Here is a 17,693-nt window from a genome sequence, read left to right as displayed (position 1 = left end):
GTAAGCCTTTACCAAAAGCACTGCAGTTAATTAAAACTAAACATTCATGTGATGCTTGATGTTATAGGTGAACATATTGTACAGGGAACAAATGTGAACAAGGTATATGTGGAGTCAAAGCTTTATTTACATACAGCAAAAATATTGTACAAAAACTCAGGTGAGGCTTGAAATGTTTCTCTGCAGCCTCTGGGTCATGACTTCTTTGTGGGACTCTGTGTAGACGTCTGTGGTGTGTAGCTGTGAGATCCAGTGTAGCTTCCAGTCTTATATGAAGTGTGGGTAACAGGTCGGTGAGCTCCTGGCTGTGGAAGGATGGATGCATGTCATCTGTCCCGCTTCAATCAGCTGTAAACACATTCAGTAAAATTAGCACAGTTCAATGACAACATACACCTTTACATGTAACTGGAAAAATATTTAATGAATATAACCTTACCCTCTTTCTTCTCCGACAACTCCTCAATGCTGATGTAAGGTCTGGTCGGATCATACTGGCTCATAGTGTGTCTTAGTACGTCATGGACAGGCAGCTGGAAAACAACACGAGTAACATGAGTTTATTATTAATAAACGGAAATAGCCGCGCTGCATCACCGTTGGAAGATCCACAGCAAAAAAACACCATAACAATTCATAAACAGTTACTTACATTCAATGGCTTAATTTTCTGCACTTTAAATCCGGACTTTCAGCGTCTCGGCCTCACGCGCAATGACCGCCTCGTTGTGTGTGTGTGTGTGTGTGTGTGGGGGGGGACTCAGGCTGTGAAAACATAGAGAAAAAAGTCACGTTGATTAAAAAAAACTTAACGAGAACAAACTGTTACATCTAAGTAATTCATACATATTTACACATGCACTAGTTCTGCTCAAGCACTCGATGCTGTATTCGTATTTTAGCAACTTTCTCGCTATCCCAAAGTGGCGGACATGCTTTCAGATGTAGGGTTAGCTTAGTGGTTAGCATGGCGTCTCCTAGCTTAGCTCTCACCTTAACTCAGGGACTGTGTGCCCGTCTTCTCCGCCTCGACTCGTCCACACCGCGGCTCTGCTTACACACGCACTCATCTTCTCCTCCAGGGAAAAGCGTTGTGTCGACTTCAGCAAGTTATTTACCCCGAAGACAGAGTCACTCGTACGGAACAAACTTAACATAAGCCGGAGTTTCATATCTGCGGGAGACTCGACGCTGCTGCACTGCGTTTACGAGGCTGTGATTGGACGAGCCCATCAGCTGATGACGCGAGCGGGTGACGTGAGGTCACCCGCTCGCGTCATCTTAAAGTAGCGGTTACTTCATATGGGATGAGTATGTGACTGAGGCCCAGTTTATTTTTTCTGGTGTTTAGTAAATGAACACACATGATTCACGCTGTTCTGTGTTCGTAACCTTATAGTTGAATGCACTTATTGTAAGTCGCTTTGGATAAAAGTGTTGACTGTTTTAATGGAATACTGAGAAAGTTTAATAACAACAATTAGACAATTGAAGTTCAAATTATGAAGGAATTTCAGCTCTATATTGTGTCTTCTTTATATTTAAAATAATAATCAAACTGAGTGGAGATGTATGTTGTAGCCAAACAGCCGGCTGCTGTGTTTTCTCACTGTGCAGTCCATGGGGGATTAAATATTATACTGAAAAAATAAATCATTAAATCAATGAATGTTTCATAGCAATTTTGAAAAAAGTGGTGAAAAGGTAGCATTTATAATTCATGGAAAACAGCTTAGTTTTCCATTGACATGTGAATTTGATGCCAGTATTTTGGGAGGACAGATATTTTTATGGAAAGCCAGTAGAAGTTTGGAGTTTACAGGAGACAGATGATCATACCCAGCATCATTTCTTTGCTGGTAGAGGTGTGGTTAACAAATCCTCTGTGCATTTAACCAGCACAATTGAAAAAGTGACTGTAATCATGCCACTCTGTACAGTGGTTGAGATTCAGGATTGTTTTGGATGACAATAAAAATTTGAAATAAAGTGCATTGTTTAATTTGACAGCATTGACCTTTGTTCGTGGTATACAATGTAATTCATTATAGCACACTTACTTATTTAAGAACAATTTAAAATTTCAGGTTTCATATATATTTTCAGCGTGGTTCACTCTGCCAGATAGTTTAGTTTACTCTTAGAAAAAGGTGTTATCTGCTCTGAGGGGAACTATCCTGATTTGCATTTGTGAAGCTCAGAGCATTGTCATTTGCATGTGAAAGCGTCCTCTAGGCGTAGGAGCAGGGGGGTCACCTCACAACAGCTCTCAGGCTTGACAACTGCAGCAAACTTGAGAGTTTCCTTTGCTGCCTGCAGATACGTGTGAAAGTCGTTAACCGAAGGATGTGCCAACACTTTCCTGCGACACAGATTGACACAAACGCTTCTTTTCATGCAGTGTTCACCTAAACCGATACCCCATTGCTTTTCACCTCTTCACTACATCAAGGGTGCATTTTTCAGGAACTGATTTTTTCACCTCCATCGTGGGACTTGGATGAAATCTTAGTTGTAGTACTGCGGAGCAACACGGTGAGAGACGGAGAGAGAGAGAGAGAGAGAGAGAGAGAGAGAGAGAGAGAGAGAGAGAGAGAGAGAGAGAGAGAGAGAGAGAGAGAGAGAGAGAGAGAGAGAGATAAGAGGCTTGCCAGATGCTTTAAAAGGCTTCTAGAGCAGACGCAGCACTTGCTGAATAACAGAAAGAAGCAAGGTCCCTCAAACAAGATTTGGGCTTTTATGTGTCGACGTTTATGTAGGCAGAAGTATGAGCGATAACTCAAATCGATAAGCAGGCCGCCTGCTTATTGGCTGATGTCGCCTCGGAGATGGCAGCGCTCGGAAAACAGTAGAGGAGATTTTAATTCTATAGCTTGATCAGGGTTTTGTATCACTTTTTCATTTTGATCCCTTATTCCACACGGAATCGGTTGAAACGCGTTTGGCTCAGACTGGACGTGACGCTTTACAGAATTGTGAACGTGCAATTTTTCCTTACGTCCCTTCCTTATTTGTTCAAAGCAAGAATTCAGATTTCCTACGCCGCTGTCCCAATATTGGCCCACACACTAAAACAGAGGTCTTCAACAGGGGGTCCGCGGCCCCTAGGGGGTCTGCGGAGGTACTGCAGGGGGGCTGCGAAATCTTTGGTTGATTAGACAATTTTTAAAAAATTTTATAATTTTTTTTTTTTTCACAAATTTAATTGTCTTTCAATACACATTAACATGCATCCAACATATTGTGAGGCTGATTTGACCCTCTGCCTGACAACCTCCATCCATCCAAGATTAGATAAGTTGTGTGCTACCCATCAGGGTCCGACATCTCACTAATGTGGGAGTATGTGTGCCATCCACAGATGAGGATTCACTGTCTCTTCTACATGTATGTTTAAAATAAAAACATGAGCCTGTGAATTACTTTAATAGCTCAGTGTTGTATGCAAGATGTACAGTGGGTATGGGAAGTATTCAGACCCCTATAAATATTTCACTCTTTGTTTCATTGCAGCAATTTGCAAAAATAAAAAAAGTTCATTTTATTTCTCATTAATATACACTCAGCACCCCATCTTGACAGAAAAAAAACAGAAATGTAGAAATTTTTTCAAATTTATTAAAAAAGAAAAACTGAAATATCACATGGTCATAAGTATTCAGACCTTTTGCTGTGACACTCATATTTAACTCACATGCTGTCCATTTCTACTGATCCTCCTTGAGATGGTTCTACTCCTTCATTGAAGTCCAGCTGTGTTTAATTAAACTGATTGGACTTGATTAGGAAAGGCACACACCTGTCTATATAAGACCTTACAGCTCACAGTGCATGTCAGAGCAAATGAGAATCATGAGGTCGAAGGAACTGCCCAAAGAGCTCAGAGACAGAATTGTGGCAAAGCACAGATCTGGCCAAGGTTACAAAATAATTTCTGCAGCACTCAAGGTTCCTAAGAGCACAGTGGCCTCCATAATCCTTAAATGGAAGAAGTTTGGGACGACCAGAACTCTTCCTAGACCTGGCCGTCCAGCCAAACTGAGCAATCGTGGGAGAAGAGCCTTGGTGAGAGAGGTAAAGAAGAACCCAAAGATCACTGTGGCTGAGCTCCAGAGATGCAGTAGGGAGATGGGAGAAAGTTCCACAAAGTCAACTATCACTGCAGCCCTCCACCACTCAGGGCTTTATGCCAGAGTGCCCCGACTGAAGCCTCTCCTCAGTGCAAGACATATGAAAGCCCGCAGAGAGTTTGCCAAAAAACACATGGAGAACACTCCCAGACTATGAGAAATAATATTCTCTGGTCTGATGAGACCAAGATTGAACTTGTTGGCATTAATTCTAAGTGGTATGTGTGGAGAAAACCAGGCACTGCTCATCACCTGCCCAATACAATCCCAACAGTGAAACATGGTGGTGGCAGCATCATGCTATGGGGATGTTTTTCAGCTGCAGGGACAGGACGACTGGTTGCAATTGAAGGAAATATGAATGCGGCCAAGTACAGAGATATCCTGGAAGAAAACCTCTTCCAGAGTGCTCTGCACCTTAGACTGGGCCGATGGTTCACCTTCCAACAAGGCAATGACCCTAAGCACACAACTAAAATAACAAAGGAGTGGCTTCAGAACAACTCTGTGACCATCCTTGACTGGCCCAGCCAGAGCCCTGACCTAAACCCAATTGAGCATCTCTGGTGAGACCTGAAAATGGCTGTCCACCAACGTTCACCATCCAACCTGACGGAACTGGAGAGGATCTGCAAGGAAAAATGGCAGAGGATCCCCAAATCCAGGTGTGAAAAACTTGTTGCATCATTCCAAAGAAGACTCATGGCTGTACTAGCTCAAAAGGGTGCTTCTACTCAATACTGAGCAAAGGGTCTGAATACGTGTGATATTTCAGTTTTTCTTTTTTAATAAATTTGCAAATATTTCTACATTTCTGTTTTTTTTTCTGTCAAGATGGGGTGCCAAGTGTACATTGATGAGAAATAAAATGAACTTTTTTGTTTTTAGCAAATGGCTGCAATGAAACAGAGTGAAACATTTAAAGGGGTCTGAATAGTTTCTGTACCCACTGTATGTTTATAAATGGCAGTGGCATGGCCACCCTGTACCGTGCACATGTTTAAATAAATGTATGAACCCGTGTAATATTTGAATTGCTTAGTATTGAATGCACAATATCAGGGTTGTTATGTTGAACATGGCACTAGGTCCAGTTTAATATTAAACACAATTTTATACAATATATATAGTATGGGGTCCCTGCTCCATCTCTCCACCTGTTTGGGGGTCCTTGGCCTGAAAAACGTTGAAGACCTCTGCACTAAAATACACCTGCACATGCATTGGAAATATTGAGAGTAAATGATCGTTAAACAAATAATAAGTGTGTCTATCTATTTCTCTGTCTGTCTGTCTGTCTGTCTGTCTGTCTGTCTGTCTGTCTGTCTGTCTGTCTGTCTGTCTGTCTGTCTGTCTGTCTGTGTGTCTGTCTGTCTGTGTGTGTCTGTGTGTGTCTGTCTGTCTGTCTGTCTGTCTGTCTGTCTGTCTGTCTGTCTGTCTGTCTGTCTGTCTGTCTGTCTGTCTGTCTGTCTGTCTGTCTGTCTGTCTGTCTGTCTGTCTGTCTGTCTGTCTGTCTGTCTGTCTGTCTGTCTGTCTGTCTGTCTGTCTGTCTGTCTGTCTGTCTGTCTGTCTGTCTGTCTGTCTGTCTGTCTGTCTGTCTGTCTGTCTGTCTGTCTGTCTGTCTGTCTGTCTGTCTGTCTGTCTGTCTGTCTGTCTGTCTGTCTTTCCGTCCATCCGTCCGTCCATCTGTCTGTCTGTCTGTCTGTCTGTCTATTTATCCATCCATCCATCCATCCCTCCATCCATCTAAATCTGTAAACATACGGATGCCACAAACAATATATATTTTCTGCAGTTTCACCACAAAGTGAAATACCACCAAGAATGAAAGATGTGGGAATCTCCCATACATGTCCGATCCAATTCTTATATTAACCTTAAGGTGAATCGAACGTGGCACACTGACACATCACTTTAACAAGCATAACTTTCCACAAGCCACCTGTCAAAGTCAAATGTCCTTTTTCCGAAATTTAATTTGAACTAAAGGAAAGTGACTTATCCTGAAACTTAGCTTATTTCTTTTTTTAAACTCTTATGAACAGTGTTTGGTGCAGACACAAAGGGCAAAGAGTGTGTGTCTACCACCACAACTAAAACAACACAAATCTAAAAATCTGCTTCCTGAATGTCTTTGTACTCCGATCTTCACTAAAGAGGAATGGAGAGGAGAGAATAAAACATTCATAAGCGCCAAGTGAAGCAAATATTCCCAACTCAGGTTGTCAGCAGAGTCAAACCCCGGTGAGATCAAATAGTTTTTAACAACCACAAGCTCAAAATTGTGCAACTAAACGCTAACAGGTTCAGCTGTTGTCACGGAGATGAGCGCAGCAACGCTAACAGACGATGGTTGACGGTACAAAAGTAAAGATCAGGTTATTATTGGATTTACGAGCCTCGATATTCCTTAAGATCCTTAAGTTCGACACGGTACTTTAAGAATAATAACGTGCTGCAGGGGTGATCAACCAGGAAGTGGGAATCCCACTGAGCCAATCGGATCTTTTCTTTTAGCTTTGTGAATGAATACAGAAAAGACGCTCAGTGACAAACCAAGGTTTACGATGCAGACACCTTTTGTCTGACCAAGATATTTGCTGCCTCTGTATGTTTAAAAGATGAGAAATTTCCCATCACTGTAATCTTTAGGCTAACTTCCAAGAGTATATTCAAAATGCATGCTGGTGCCAGCAGCCCTTCCTCGTCAAGTGTCGGGATTTAAAATGGAACATTTACGATCTGTCATATGAAAATATTTAAATAAAAAGTGGAAAAAAAGAAATGTATTGAGAACTTAAATAACTTAAAAAAAATGTAATGTTGTGTGTTTGAATATAATGCCTTAATTTTTTTCAATAGTTCAATATCAAAACAACAAAAATTCTGCTTTTTAAATAAGATATGTATTTCTTCAATGGCTCTATGCTCTATACATTAACATAATTTATTTATTTAATTTATTTAATATGAGTTGATTCTTTCATCTAATTTCATCAAGAAAACGTTCCCTGATCCGTACAAGTATTTTTGAAGTCAGGTGCTATAAATGAACAACCCCTCCCTTCCAGCTGTAAATTGGCTTTAAGGCTAAAGCTCACAAGCTAACACCAGGAACCTCTGACTGGCGTATGATGAAGACGCACACTTTGCAAAATCAGCGGGAGAAAACTGTCAATTCCTGTTTTCTTCTTTCTTGTTCTTCAAAGCACTTTTTACGGCGACAGGACAGAGCGGGCGAGGCAGCCTGCGATGTCAGGAGGCATCAGTTTAGTGTTTCAAAGCTATAATTAAATTGTTCTCCTTAAAGGCAAGTGACTAACGGTCATGTCAGACTTTTGTCGTGTTGTGACACTTTGACGTTCGCATGAATCTTAAGAAGAAAACTCCCTTTTTTTTCAGGGCTGTGAAAAACAAGTCGTCGGCAGATTCAGAGCTCAAACATGCATGTGCGCCTCTCGGGCCCCAAGTTTGCAGAGGTGGTGGGGGGGTGGGGTTTGTGGACGGATGTGTATGGATTTGCTGTCAAACATTCTGCTGATTCCCCGTGCGGCATCATCAGTCGATGCATCGGGAACGGGGCTGGGGCCTCTTGCCAATAGCCGTATTGACTTCCAGTCCGCACTTGACCCGTCTTTTTCTGTACATGACACATCTGAAAGACCTTTGCTGCATAATTAAAAAAAGGGTGATACAAAAGGGATTGAGAAAGAGGAAAATATCACCTGAGGAATAAAAAGCCCCCGTATATATAAAGGCCTCTCTTTCAGCCCGCATATAAAAAGTTTGGCAGCTAATGTCAAATGACACTCTGCCCTGTTCCACTTCACGTAATCCACTCGCTGATCAAACATTATTTACCCACAATGCATGAATCACCCCCCCCCCCCCCCAATAAAAATAAATAAGCAAACAGCCGGGCCTGATTCTGAATGCTGCCTGTGCACGCTGAGCTGAAACATGCTGATGTGAAAACAAGCTTAACATGGCTCCTGACCTTTCTGTAATTACCCTCTAGAGTATTTCAGCCTCCCCCAAAAAAACTCCCCCTGCCTCCGGGGCCCGACGCCGAGCGCGCACATCTGGAGGAAAATGGGAGCAGAGCTGATGTGGCATGTGTCTGCTCCCCACCCCCTCCAAAAAAAAGACAAAAAAAAAATTCACAGTGGGGGATTTGGAGGCCGAGGGCAAAGATCCCATTCTTTGCTGTTTGATGAAATTATTTGCTTGAAAGTGCTAAGTAGATGTAGCAGGATGTTTTTTTTCTTTTTCTGGTCATACGCTCATGAGATAATGTGGGTTTTAATCATTTGAGAAAGAAGAGGAATACAAGCCTAGGGGAAGGACAAATGTATGTTTCCAACAAGAAACACGGAGAATCACAGGATTGTGTGAATGCATCTCTCGGGGGGGGGGAGATTCAACCTAAACGCTCTGGATTACAAAGGAAAGCAAAGCGCCTCTAATTTTATATAAAACAGCTTTTGATAATTACATTTACCCAAGGTGACAAAAGAGATGTCAAACCACGGCCTGCAAGTCACCCGATTCCACATATCACTGACGATTTCCGATAATGTCCGTTTGGAAATATCCAACCGCATCCGAGCCCGCCGAATTGGAGAGGGGGAAATTGCGAGCACTCCCGTCGCACAACATCGCCGCCTGATTGAATGCTATTGATTGTGTATATGCAGTTTTTTTCTCTCTCTCTCTCTCTCTCTCTCTCTCTCTCTCTCGCTCTCTCTCTCTCTCTCTCTCTCTCTCTCTCTCTCTCTCTCTCTCTCTCTCTCTCTCTCTCTCTCTCTCTCTCTCTCTCTCTCTCTCTCTCGTGTGTGCAACATGCAAACTAGAGATTGCAGCGATCAAAGGTTTGTTCGATTTCATTGAAACTGCGTATTCAAACGAGTGCAACGGCTGTTTCTGCTTGGCAATAGCAATGTTAGAGTCATCTACCATCTGGAGAACAGCACTATCATAACGCTTAATGTGTTGGATACCTCAAATCAGCAGCTGGTCTCCAGGAAAATATCTCCTGTGACACTCCACTGTAGAGTGGAAGACTTTTTAAACTCTACTTTAAGTTGTTTGGTCGACTGGTTTCCAAACGAGGGGTCGGACTTCTCTGAAGGGCCACAAGTTGAATTTAATCGGCAGAAAGATTCTTGAGTAACAAGACGAAAAGAAAAATGTTCTATTAAACAGAATTAAATTAAGTTTTTGGACTTTTCTCTTATCTTTGATTTTGTTGTGAAATATCATTGTATAATAACCTCTTCAAACCGTCTTTAAAATGAGACCTTGCAAGACATTTAGAGTAGAACTGCTAACAACATTTATTTAATCTTTAAAGCAACATTGTGCAATATTTCTGTTTAACACTATTGTATTGGTTATCTTTGGGTAATCAATACAATTATACAATTACACATCACAAATCTGATGGATATACCCCTACCCACAATAAGACCCACCCACCCCCAACCAGCCTACCCCATGCAGCAGAAGTACATACAATAGAGACACTTTAGAATGTATATATATATATGTATATGTATATAGAAATATTAGATTATTACAATACAATTACATACAACACTGCTGCAAGACAAAGCAGAGAAAAGAAAGAAAGAGGAAAATAAAAACACATTGTGTAATATTTCTACCTTGAAAGAGCAGCTTGATGGTTCTCTGACCTGTAATAGGGAGGATGTTGCCATTTCCGTTCCCACTCCTCACCCTGAACGCCTCATCTTGCTCTATGTAACCTTGGTGAGTGTGTAAAATCTCCTGTGAGAAGTATGTAACTAAGTGCAAGAGTTATGCCGAGCTGTAGATCAGTTAAAAAGACTTGTAATTCATTAAAAACCAGCGTTTATCTGTAACATACATTATATATTATATATTCTTCTGCCTCGGTAAGCCGGGGATCATGGGTAATATCCACCGTTCAGTTGTGTTATGGTTGATTTTCTCTACATGAAAACAGCGTAATCGGTGAGAAACGAAGCCAAACCGAAATAATCAGCATGTATAGCTGCAGAGGGCGCTGTTGCTCAGTAAAAGTGGGGGCTTTAACAATGTATCAAGCTTTCACACTGGGGGGATTTTAACAGTAAAATATTACAAATTGGAATTCTTACGACGCTAATTCACAAAGTAGCAAGGATCTTCAGCTGTTTAGTAAAGAGTATAACTGTTATCTTTAAAATGAAATGGATTAAATGTATAAAGCAGCAAAAAGTTCTCTCAAAACTGCATTTAAATACATGTACTCAGGGCTGTTCTGATGTTCTCATCGACTTTCATGGTATTCCCATACCCTTGTTTGTGTGTTTGTGCTTCTTTGTATTCATCCGCTTGTTGTCTTGCATGTATGTGTATCAAGGCCTGTCTATTAACTTAGCTTATGGCCATGAATACATTCCGGTTTATGACGTTAATCAATGTTCGGCACTTGCCATATTAGGACGAACAGCAAAATCAATAATTAAATACAACAGCGCCTTCACCTTGACGGCGTGCGAGGCCCTGAAACTCGCCCAGGCTGCATTGTGCGCCTGGCAACTATGTATGCGAGTGACGTGTGAGCTCCTCTGGTCCCGCCTCACGCTAATGCAACTCGACAGTATCTGCATCACATCATGACGCTGAGCCCCATGCAATTCTTCCTTGGGATACATTCATACTCATAATCCAATTAGTTTTGACTCCAAGATAAGGGCTTTTTTTTTACCCTGATACAAATATGATTTATCCTGTTTAGGGGGGGAAGGGGGGGAGTGGGGGGATTGGGGGGAATTATATCAGTCTAAAATGTTGGGCCTACGAGGGCCGAGCCAAAATGGAGTTCGGGTTGTTTGTCAGTTTGTTTTTTTCTTTGGGTGAAAACAAGATACTCAAGCGTGACTAAGCTGTGTTTGCAATACTACACTCCCACCAACACACACACACACACACACACACCTGTAAACCTCCTTGCAAGTGCATGAATGCACAGTTAGCCTTCACGCTGAACTAAATCAGCAGGAATCTCCTCCAACACCTTCTATTAAACATTAACACCCACCCACCCACTTATAGCCACCCACACTCACACCCACACCCACACCCACACCCACACACACATCCAGCATCCAATTAATTAGTGAGGATGAGTGATGTGTCCTTGGCTCGGCTGTGTGACCCTCCGTCCCCCCCCCCCTTTGCCTGTGTTTGCCTTTTGCACGCCCCATGGATTGACTATTGGTTACTTAGTTTGGCTAGAACACAAGGCCGCCCGCTTCGATCCGGCCGCCCAGCGGGACGCCGCGCCACAAACGAGGTGGTGTGAGAAGAGGCAGGTGCAGGGGGGGGGGGGGGGGGGAGAAGAAATGTAGAACTGGGGTGATTTACTACACTTGATGAGCAGGTTTTGCCATCCACACGCATTCATACAGTGCACTTTCTCTGCCACATCACTACTGGCACAGCTGTCAGGGGCAATTTGGGGCTCAGTATCTTGCCCATGAAGAATGGGAGGGGACTGGGATCGAAAGCGTGGAAGAAACATGCTTTCGATCCCCAACAAAACAGAAATAAATTGGACAAAAGAGGCACCAACAGGTAGGCAGGCTACTTGACAAGCAACAGTACAAAAGGAAAGCAGACACACAAACCGAAAGACAAACAGGTGGGCAGGGAGAAACCATCAACAGTCAGCGGGCCATACTGGGAATGCTTTACAGACATATGTAGGTGGTCCTAATGATGTTTTGCTTATTGCAAGCGCAGCTGGAATCTCCCGACTCGCTTGGATTGGTCTCTCATTGCAATTGCCTAGTGTGCGTGTGCGTGTGCGTGTGCGTGTGCGTGTGTGTGTGTGTGTGTGTGTGTGTGTGTGTGTGTGTGTGTGTGTGTATGTGTATGTTGTGTCCTCTCTGCATAAATGATGTCAGCAAGTGAGGATGTTTAACTTGGTCTCCCTTCTTTTTTTCCCCCGCCTGCTCTTAATTCCAAGTGAACACTGCAGATGGAGGAGGAAGGGAGGAGGGTGTGTGTGTGTGTGTGTGTGTGTGTGTGTGTGTGTGTGTGTGTGTGTGTGTGTGTGTGTGTGTGTGTCGAATAACTACCTCAACTCTCCTGTTTGCCCCCCCCCCCCCCCACCACCTCGTGAATACTCTCAAACATTGGAGCGAAACACAAAAAGCCACGAGAGATGAGAGGAGATGAGAACACGTTCAAACCCCTTTTACTTTTCTTCCTTTCTCTTTTTTTTTTAAAGCGGAGGAATTCTATCTCGGAATAAGAAAGAAACGTCACGCACACACATGCGCATATAGGGTGCCACACTGACGCATCGCCTGTTGTATAGTCAATTGGATGTTTCTCTTTTTTTTAACTGCTGGACTGAGGCATCCCTGTAGCAGATAATTGTTTTTTTTTCTTTCTTTACCGCATTCAACAGTGTTTTCAATCCGCGGGTTGCAGCACGGACTCGGAGAGATGCGCCCAAGTGCGGAGACGTCTCACCCTTTTAGGACGCAGGCGTAATTGTTAAGGCTGAGCTGAGGCGTAACGCAGTTCTCATGTGAAGTCTCACCAGTGTTTCCGACGATGTCGACCTGGACACTTTCACCATGGACAAGCGGGCTTTGAGAATTTGCCACGGGAGCCTGAATTGGGCGGCGATTTTGGCGCATCTGGACGGGAAATTACGCACAGCTCCAAAGCTTTAAAGTGTGAATCTCAGAAGAAACAAATGTACGTGGATTGATCCCCCCTGCTCTCTCTCCTATCTGCATTCCGTTAGTCAGTCGACGGATTTATTTTGATTCATTTATTTATTTTTGTTCCATTACACCTCAGTAGAGGGTGTCAGATATTTCTTGGAGCACCGCGCAACCACGAACACGGTCTCCGCGTTCCGTTTTTTTTTGTGTGATTCCCGAATCGCCACGAGAAAAAAGAAGCAAAGGGGGGGTGAGGGAAGAAAGAGACACAGGGTGGTGGGGGTGGTGTCGGTGTCTGTGGTGGTGCCAGTAGGACGGAGAGAAGCGGCGCAAACGAGCGAGGGAGGCACGCCGGAGAATGTGAGGGGGGGATGCGGGTGTTTTGCAGCGGTGGCATAGCCTGTGAAGCTCCGGCAGCAGCAGCGACTCCAGCAGCAGAATCAGCAGCATCTCAAGCAGCAGCAGCAGCAGGAGCAGCAGCAGCAGCAGCAGCGGGGTGTGAGTTCAGCACAGGGGGAGCGGGGACAGCTCCAGACGCCGCAGCAGCAGCACGACCGGAGGAGACGGAGCAGTACGCACGGATTTGTTCACGTTTATCCCCCCCACCCCCCAACCCCCCTTCTGCTCCTCGTTGCCAAGGTCAGTCTTTAACGAACTGAGAGAAGAAAAAGAAAAAAAAGCCAAAAGATGCGTGGGATTCGGCTGCGGCTCGCTGTTTTTGATTTTCATCGCCAGCATCACGCGGCGCCTGCGAGGATTCAGTCGACGTGAAACAGACGTTTTATGTGGCGATTTCCACTCCGCAAGTCTGGAGCAGCGCAGCTGATAGACGCAGCATGGATGTGTGATTAAGAGAGAGAAGAAACAGAGACTGCCTTATCTCCCTCCGGAAAAATGTCTATCTCTCCCTCCTTTCTCCCACAGCTCCTATGTCTTGACGGCCGGGAATGAATCGTCCACGTTGAAAAATGCTGCTCTGGATCGTCCTGCTGAATGCGGCTCTTTGTGTTGCCAGTGGAAATGTTACAAGGGACGTCTGTAAGGAGCAGATATGCTCCTGCAACGACGTGGAGGGGGATCTGCACATAGACTGCGAAAAGAGGAGCTTCACCACGCTGCAGCATTTGACCGGCCCCAGCTCGCAGTTCTACCACTTGCTGTTGCACGGGAATTCACTGTCCAGGCTGTTCCCAAACGAGTTCGCCAACTTTTACAACGCGGTGAGCTTGCATTTGGAAAACAACGGCTTGCACGACATCGTGCCCGGCGCGTTCCTGGGGCTGCAGCTGGTGAAGAGGCTGCATATCAACAACAACAAGATACGGTTGTTCAGGAAGAGCACGTTTCTAGGATTAGACGACTTGGAATACCTGCAAGCGGATTTCAATCTATTGAGAGACATCGACCCGGCCGTTTTCAGGGACCTAAATAAACTTGAAGTGTTAATCCTTAACGACAACCTCATCAGCTCGCTACCTATAAACGTGTTCCAACATGTGCCCATTACGCATCTCGACCTGCGGGGGAACCGAATCAAAACGGTGCCTTATGAGGGGATCCTCGAGCAAATACCGGGCATTGCGGAGGTTTTGCTGGAGGACAACCCATGGGACTGTAACTGCGATTTGGCTTCTCTTAAGGAATGGCTGGAGAACATCCCGCATAACGCGCTTATTGGGAGGGTGATATGCGAGGCACCCACCAGGCTGCAGGGGAGCGACCTGAACGAGACGTCAGAGGAGGATCTGTGTCCTTCACAGAGCGGGGGCGTGGACACCAGCCTGGTCGCCCCTCCCACCCAGGAGGAGGTGGCAGTCACAGTGGCCCGTGGCCCCCGTCCCACGCCTTACAAGCCCAGCGGAGACGCCAGCGGCCCGCCGACACCTGGCGGCCACGGATCCAAAAGCCGCTCCAAATCTCGTGAGAACTGGCAGCTGAAAACTAAGCCCACTCCAGTGGGCACAGGTGTGAGCGGCGAGAGAGAGCAGCTGCACAACATCACGTGCCCCCAGCCGTGTAACTGCAAGCTGGTGGGCTCCAGACAGGGGCTGGGGGTCAACTGTGAGGGCAAGAAGATCGAGAGCTTAGCCAACCTAAAGCCCAGGCCCTTGGTGGCGCACGAGTTGAACATGAGAGATAACAACATACACGGAGTGAAAAAGAACCAGCTGTTGGCCTACTCCAGCCTAAACCAGCTGGATCTGGGCGGCAACAACATCAAGATGATTGACAACGGCACTTTCCAGAACCAGAGCGAGCTCAGGTGGCTTTATATGGATAAGAACTATCTGGATACGCTGCTAGCAGAGATGTTCGTGGGCCTTGTGAATCTGGAATATCTCAGTTTGGAATACAACGACATCCAGCTGATAGTGGCAGGCGCCTTCGGCCCCATGCCCAATCTGAGGGTTCTGCTCCTCAACAACAACTTGCTCAAGGCTTTACCTGTGGATGCTTTTCTTGGGATTTCCTTATCCAAAATTAGCCTGCATAATAATTATTTCCCCCACCTCCCCGTGGCTGGCGTCTTAGACCAGCTCAATTCAATCATACAGATCGATTTGCACGGGAACCCCTGGGATTGCTCGTGCAACATCGTGCCCTTCAAGCAGTGGACGGAGAAACTCGGGGCCGAGGTGATCGTGGGCGACCTCAAGTGCGAGTCCCCGGAAGAGTTCTGGAAACGAGATTTCCGCTTCGTCCGGAATGACCTCATGTGCCCGAGACTCTATGACCGGATCGCCCCGACCACGCTGTCCAAAAACAGCACTTTCACCCTGGACTCGGGGACGCGCTCAAACACTTACTTGGAGCCCAACAGGGTCTCCATCTCGGTGCTCGTCCCCGGGTTGCTGCTGGTGTTCGTCACGTCCGCGTTCACTGTTGTGGGGATGCTCGTCTTTATTTTGAGGAACCGAAAGAGGTCAAAGCGGAGGGAGGGGAACTCGTCCGCCTCGGAGATCAATTCCCTGCAGACAGTGTGCGACTCGTCCTATTGGCACAGTGGGCCTTATCACGCAGACGGGGGCGCACACCGGGTCTTCGACTGCAGCACGCACCTCTCCACAACAAATGACGCGTAAAAATATAAGGGGGGGGGAGACTCTCGTACAATAAACCTGGATTACAAACAGTCAAACTGGACAAGGACTGACAAATGGCTAAAAAACAACAAGAATCCCCTGTTTTTGTTCACCACGGGGGGGAACACAGACTTGTTAATGTCTTATTTTTCTCCAGCTGAAGCAAGTAAGTCTGCTGCTGCACAGGCCCCACTCTGTAATATATGTATATGCCAAGCCTCCCCCCCTCCTCCTGGCTACCACCCCTTCCTCCCTCCTCCTCCTCTTCCTCCTCCTCCTCCTCCCAGTTCTGCTATTTGCCGCAATCGGACTATACGGATCAGTGTGAGACAGAAAAGAGGGAGAGAAAAAAGGAGCGAGGGAGAGGGCTTGTGTGTGTGTGTGTGAGAGAGAGAGAGAGAGAGAGAGAGAGAGAGAAAAAGAAAGAAAGAAAGCAAGGCCGAGGACCCGGGGAATGGTGCACGAGCGCATGAATGTAAATGTAAATACTCGGACTGATGTAACATAATCTGCATGATGATATTTCGCATGGTTTCAACACACACACGTCGGCGAGGAACCATAACCACCATAACCAACAAAGAAGCCAACTCGACCCTTTCATGTTATATCAATATGACGACTATATATAGATATTAAGAATTATGTATGACTATTACAAAGTGCCATTTCTCTATTTTTTGTGAACCTGCAGTTAGGATTTGTATTTGTTGTTTTAAACTTGTTTGGAGAAAAGAGAACATAAAGAAAAAAAAACAACAAACGGATCATGGTGACTATCTGGACAAAAAGGGGGGGGGGGAACGATGGAAGTGAAGCTGTCAGTGCATGTTACTTTTTGTTTGTTATCATTTGATTGTCGATAAATATTGGGGTTATTTATACCGTAACTAGATGGTGCAGATTAAAGATCCACAGTCTGCGCAGTCATCATCTCCTTTATGAATGTAAAACTGTGTTATTTTATGGTGTGCCAATTGTTGACTTTCAGATATTCAGACATGCAGATGAGCATGACCAATTAACGTCACTCAGATGCTTATGCTGCAAAGTTAATGTAGCTACAATAACAGTTCTGTGGTTTTGTGTGTCAATGAATATAGCCTGCTTTGGGTGAGAGGAAGAAAAAACTAAAAAACAAATCAAATAATTCTAACAGGGGGGTTTATACCATCATATTTTTTCAACAACTGATTAAAGAGGTGTTTTCAATCGAGCTATGTAGGTTTAATTCGATCTATGTAAACAGCCGCAGGTAGACTGATATAGACTAGAGTGCTTTTTTTAAATGTCAGAAAAAAAAGTATTCCTCCACAAGAAAAAAAAGCTTATGGCTATAATTCACCTTTCATCATATTGTGAGCTTTTGTAAAGCCATCTAACCTTGTCCAAATAAGAGAACTGAAACTCACTGTATTTACTACAAAATGTGCTTGAAACAGGCTGTTTGTGTGTGGGGGTGGGGGTGGGGGGGGGGACCAGCGTCTCCACGCTAACGGCGGGAACTCAGCGGGTGGCCGCAACATTGGAGATGAGGGAGGCGAGGGAGACGAGGGTGCACACACACAGACCTACACACAGAGACATCATTAGATAATGCAAGATGCCTTTTTTCCAATTCAGCATTTTGAACTTGAGATACTTCTTCTTAGGGTGGGGGGGGGGTCGGGTGGTTTTGGTGGAGTTACGAAAACAACGCCATGACTGGATAACCTGTTTTGCAGAGCTCCACATGTCGGGACTGCTGCTCAGCTGACTCACTGCTTTTA

At 44.9% G+C, this 17,693-nt stretch overlaps 1 protein-coding gene and 1 long non-coding RNA gene across 2 annotated transcripts; one reads left to right on the top strand and one right to left on the bottom strand.

Moving 5' to 3' along the window:
- Positions 1-290: 290 nt before the first annotated feature.
- Positions 291-711, bottom strand: LOC132996471 (uncharacterized). Its single transcript, XR_009677119.1, has 3 exons — positions 653-711; positions 440-533; positions 291-348 (listed from the first exon to the last, which is right to left on the bottom strand). It is a non-coding gene; the product is annotated as an uncharacterized LOC132996471 (long non-coding RNA).
- A 13,098-nt stretch (positions 712-13,809) lies between these two features.
- LOC132996911 (SLIT and NTRK-like protein 1) lies at positions 13,810-15,924 on the top strand. The gene has a single exon (XM_061067272.1). It carries the CDS (start codon positions 13,810-13,812, stop codon positions 15,922-15,924), a length of 2,115 nt encoding a protein of 704 aa, XP_060923255.1.
- Positions 15,925-17,693: the final 1,769 nt, after the last annotated feature.

This window comes from Limanda limanda, chromosome 23 (assembly GCF_963576545.1).
Source record: "Limanda limanda chromosome 23, fLimLim1.1, whole genome shotgun sequence".
Classification (NCBI taxonomy): Eukaryota; Metazoa; Chordata; class Actinopteri; order Pleuronectiformes; family Pleuronectidae; genus Limanda; species Limanda limanda.
The sequence above is the reverse complement of the archived record's forward strand: the minus strand, read 5'-3'. Positions and strand labels throughout refer to the sequence as shown.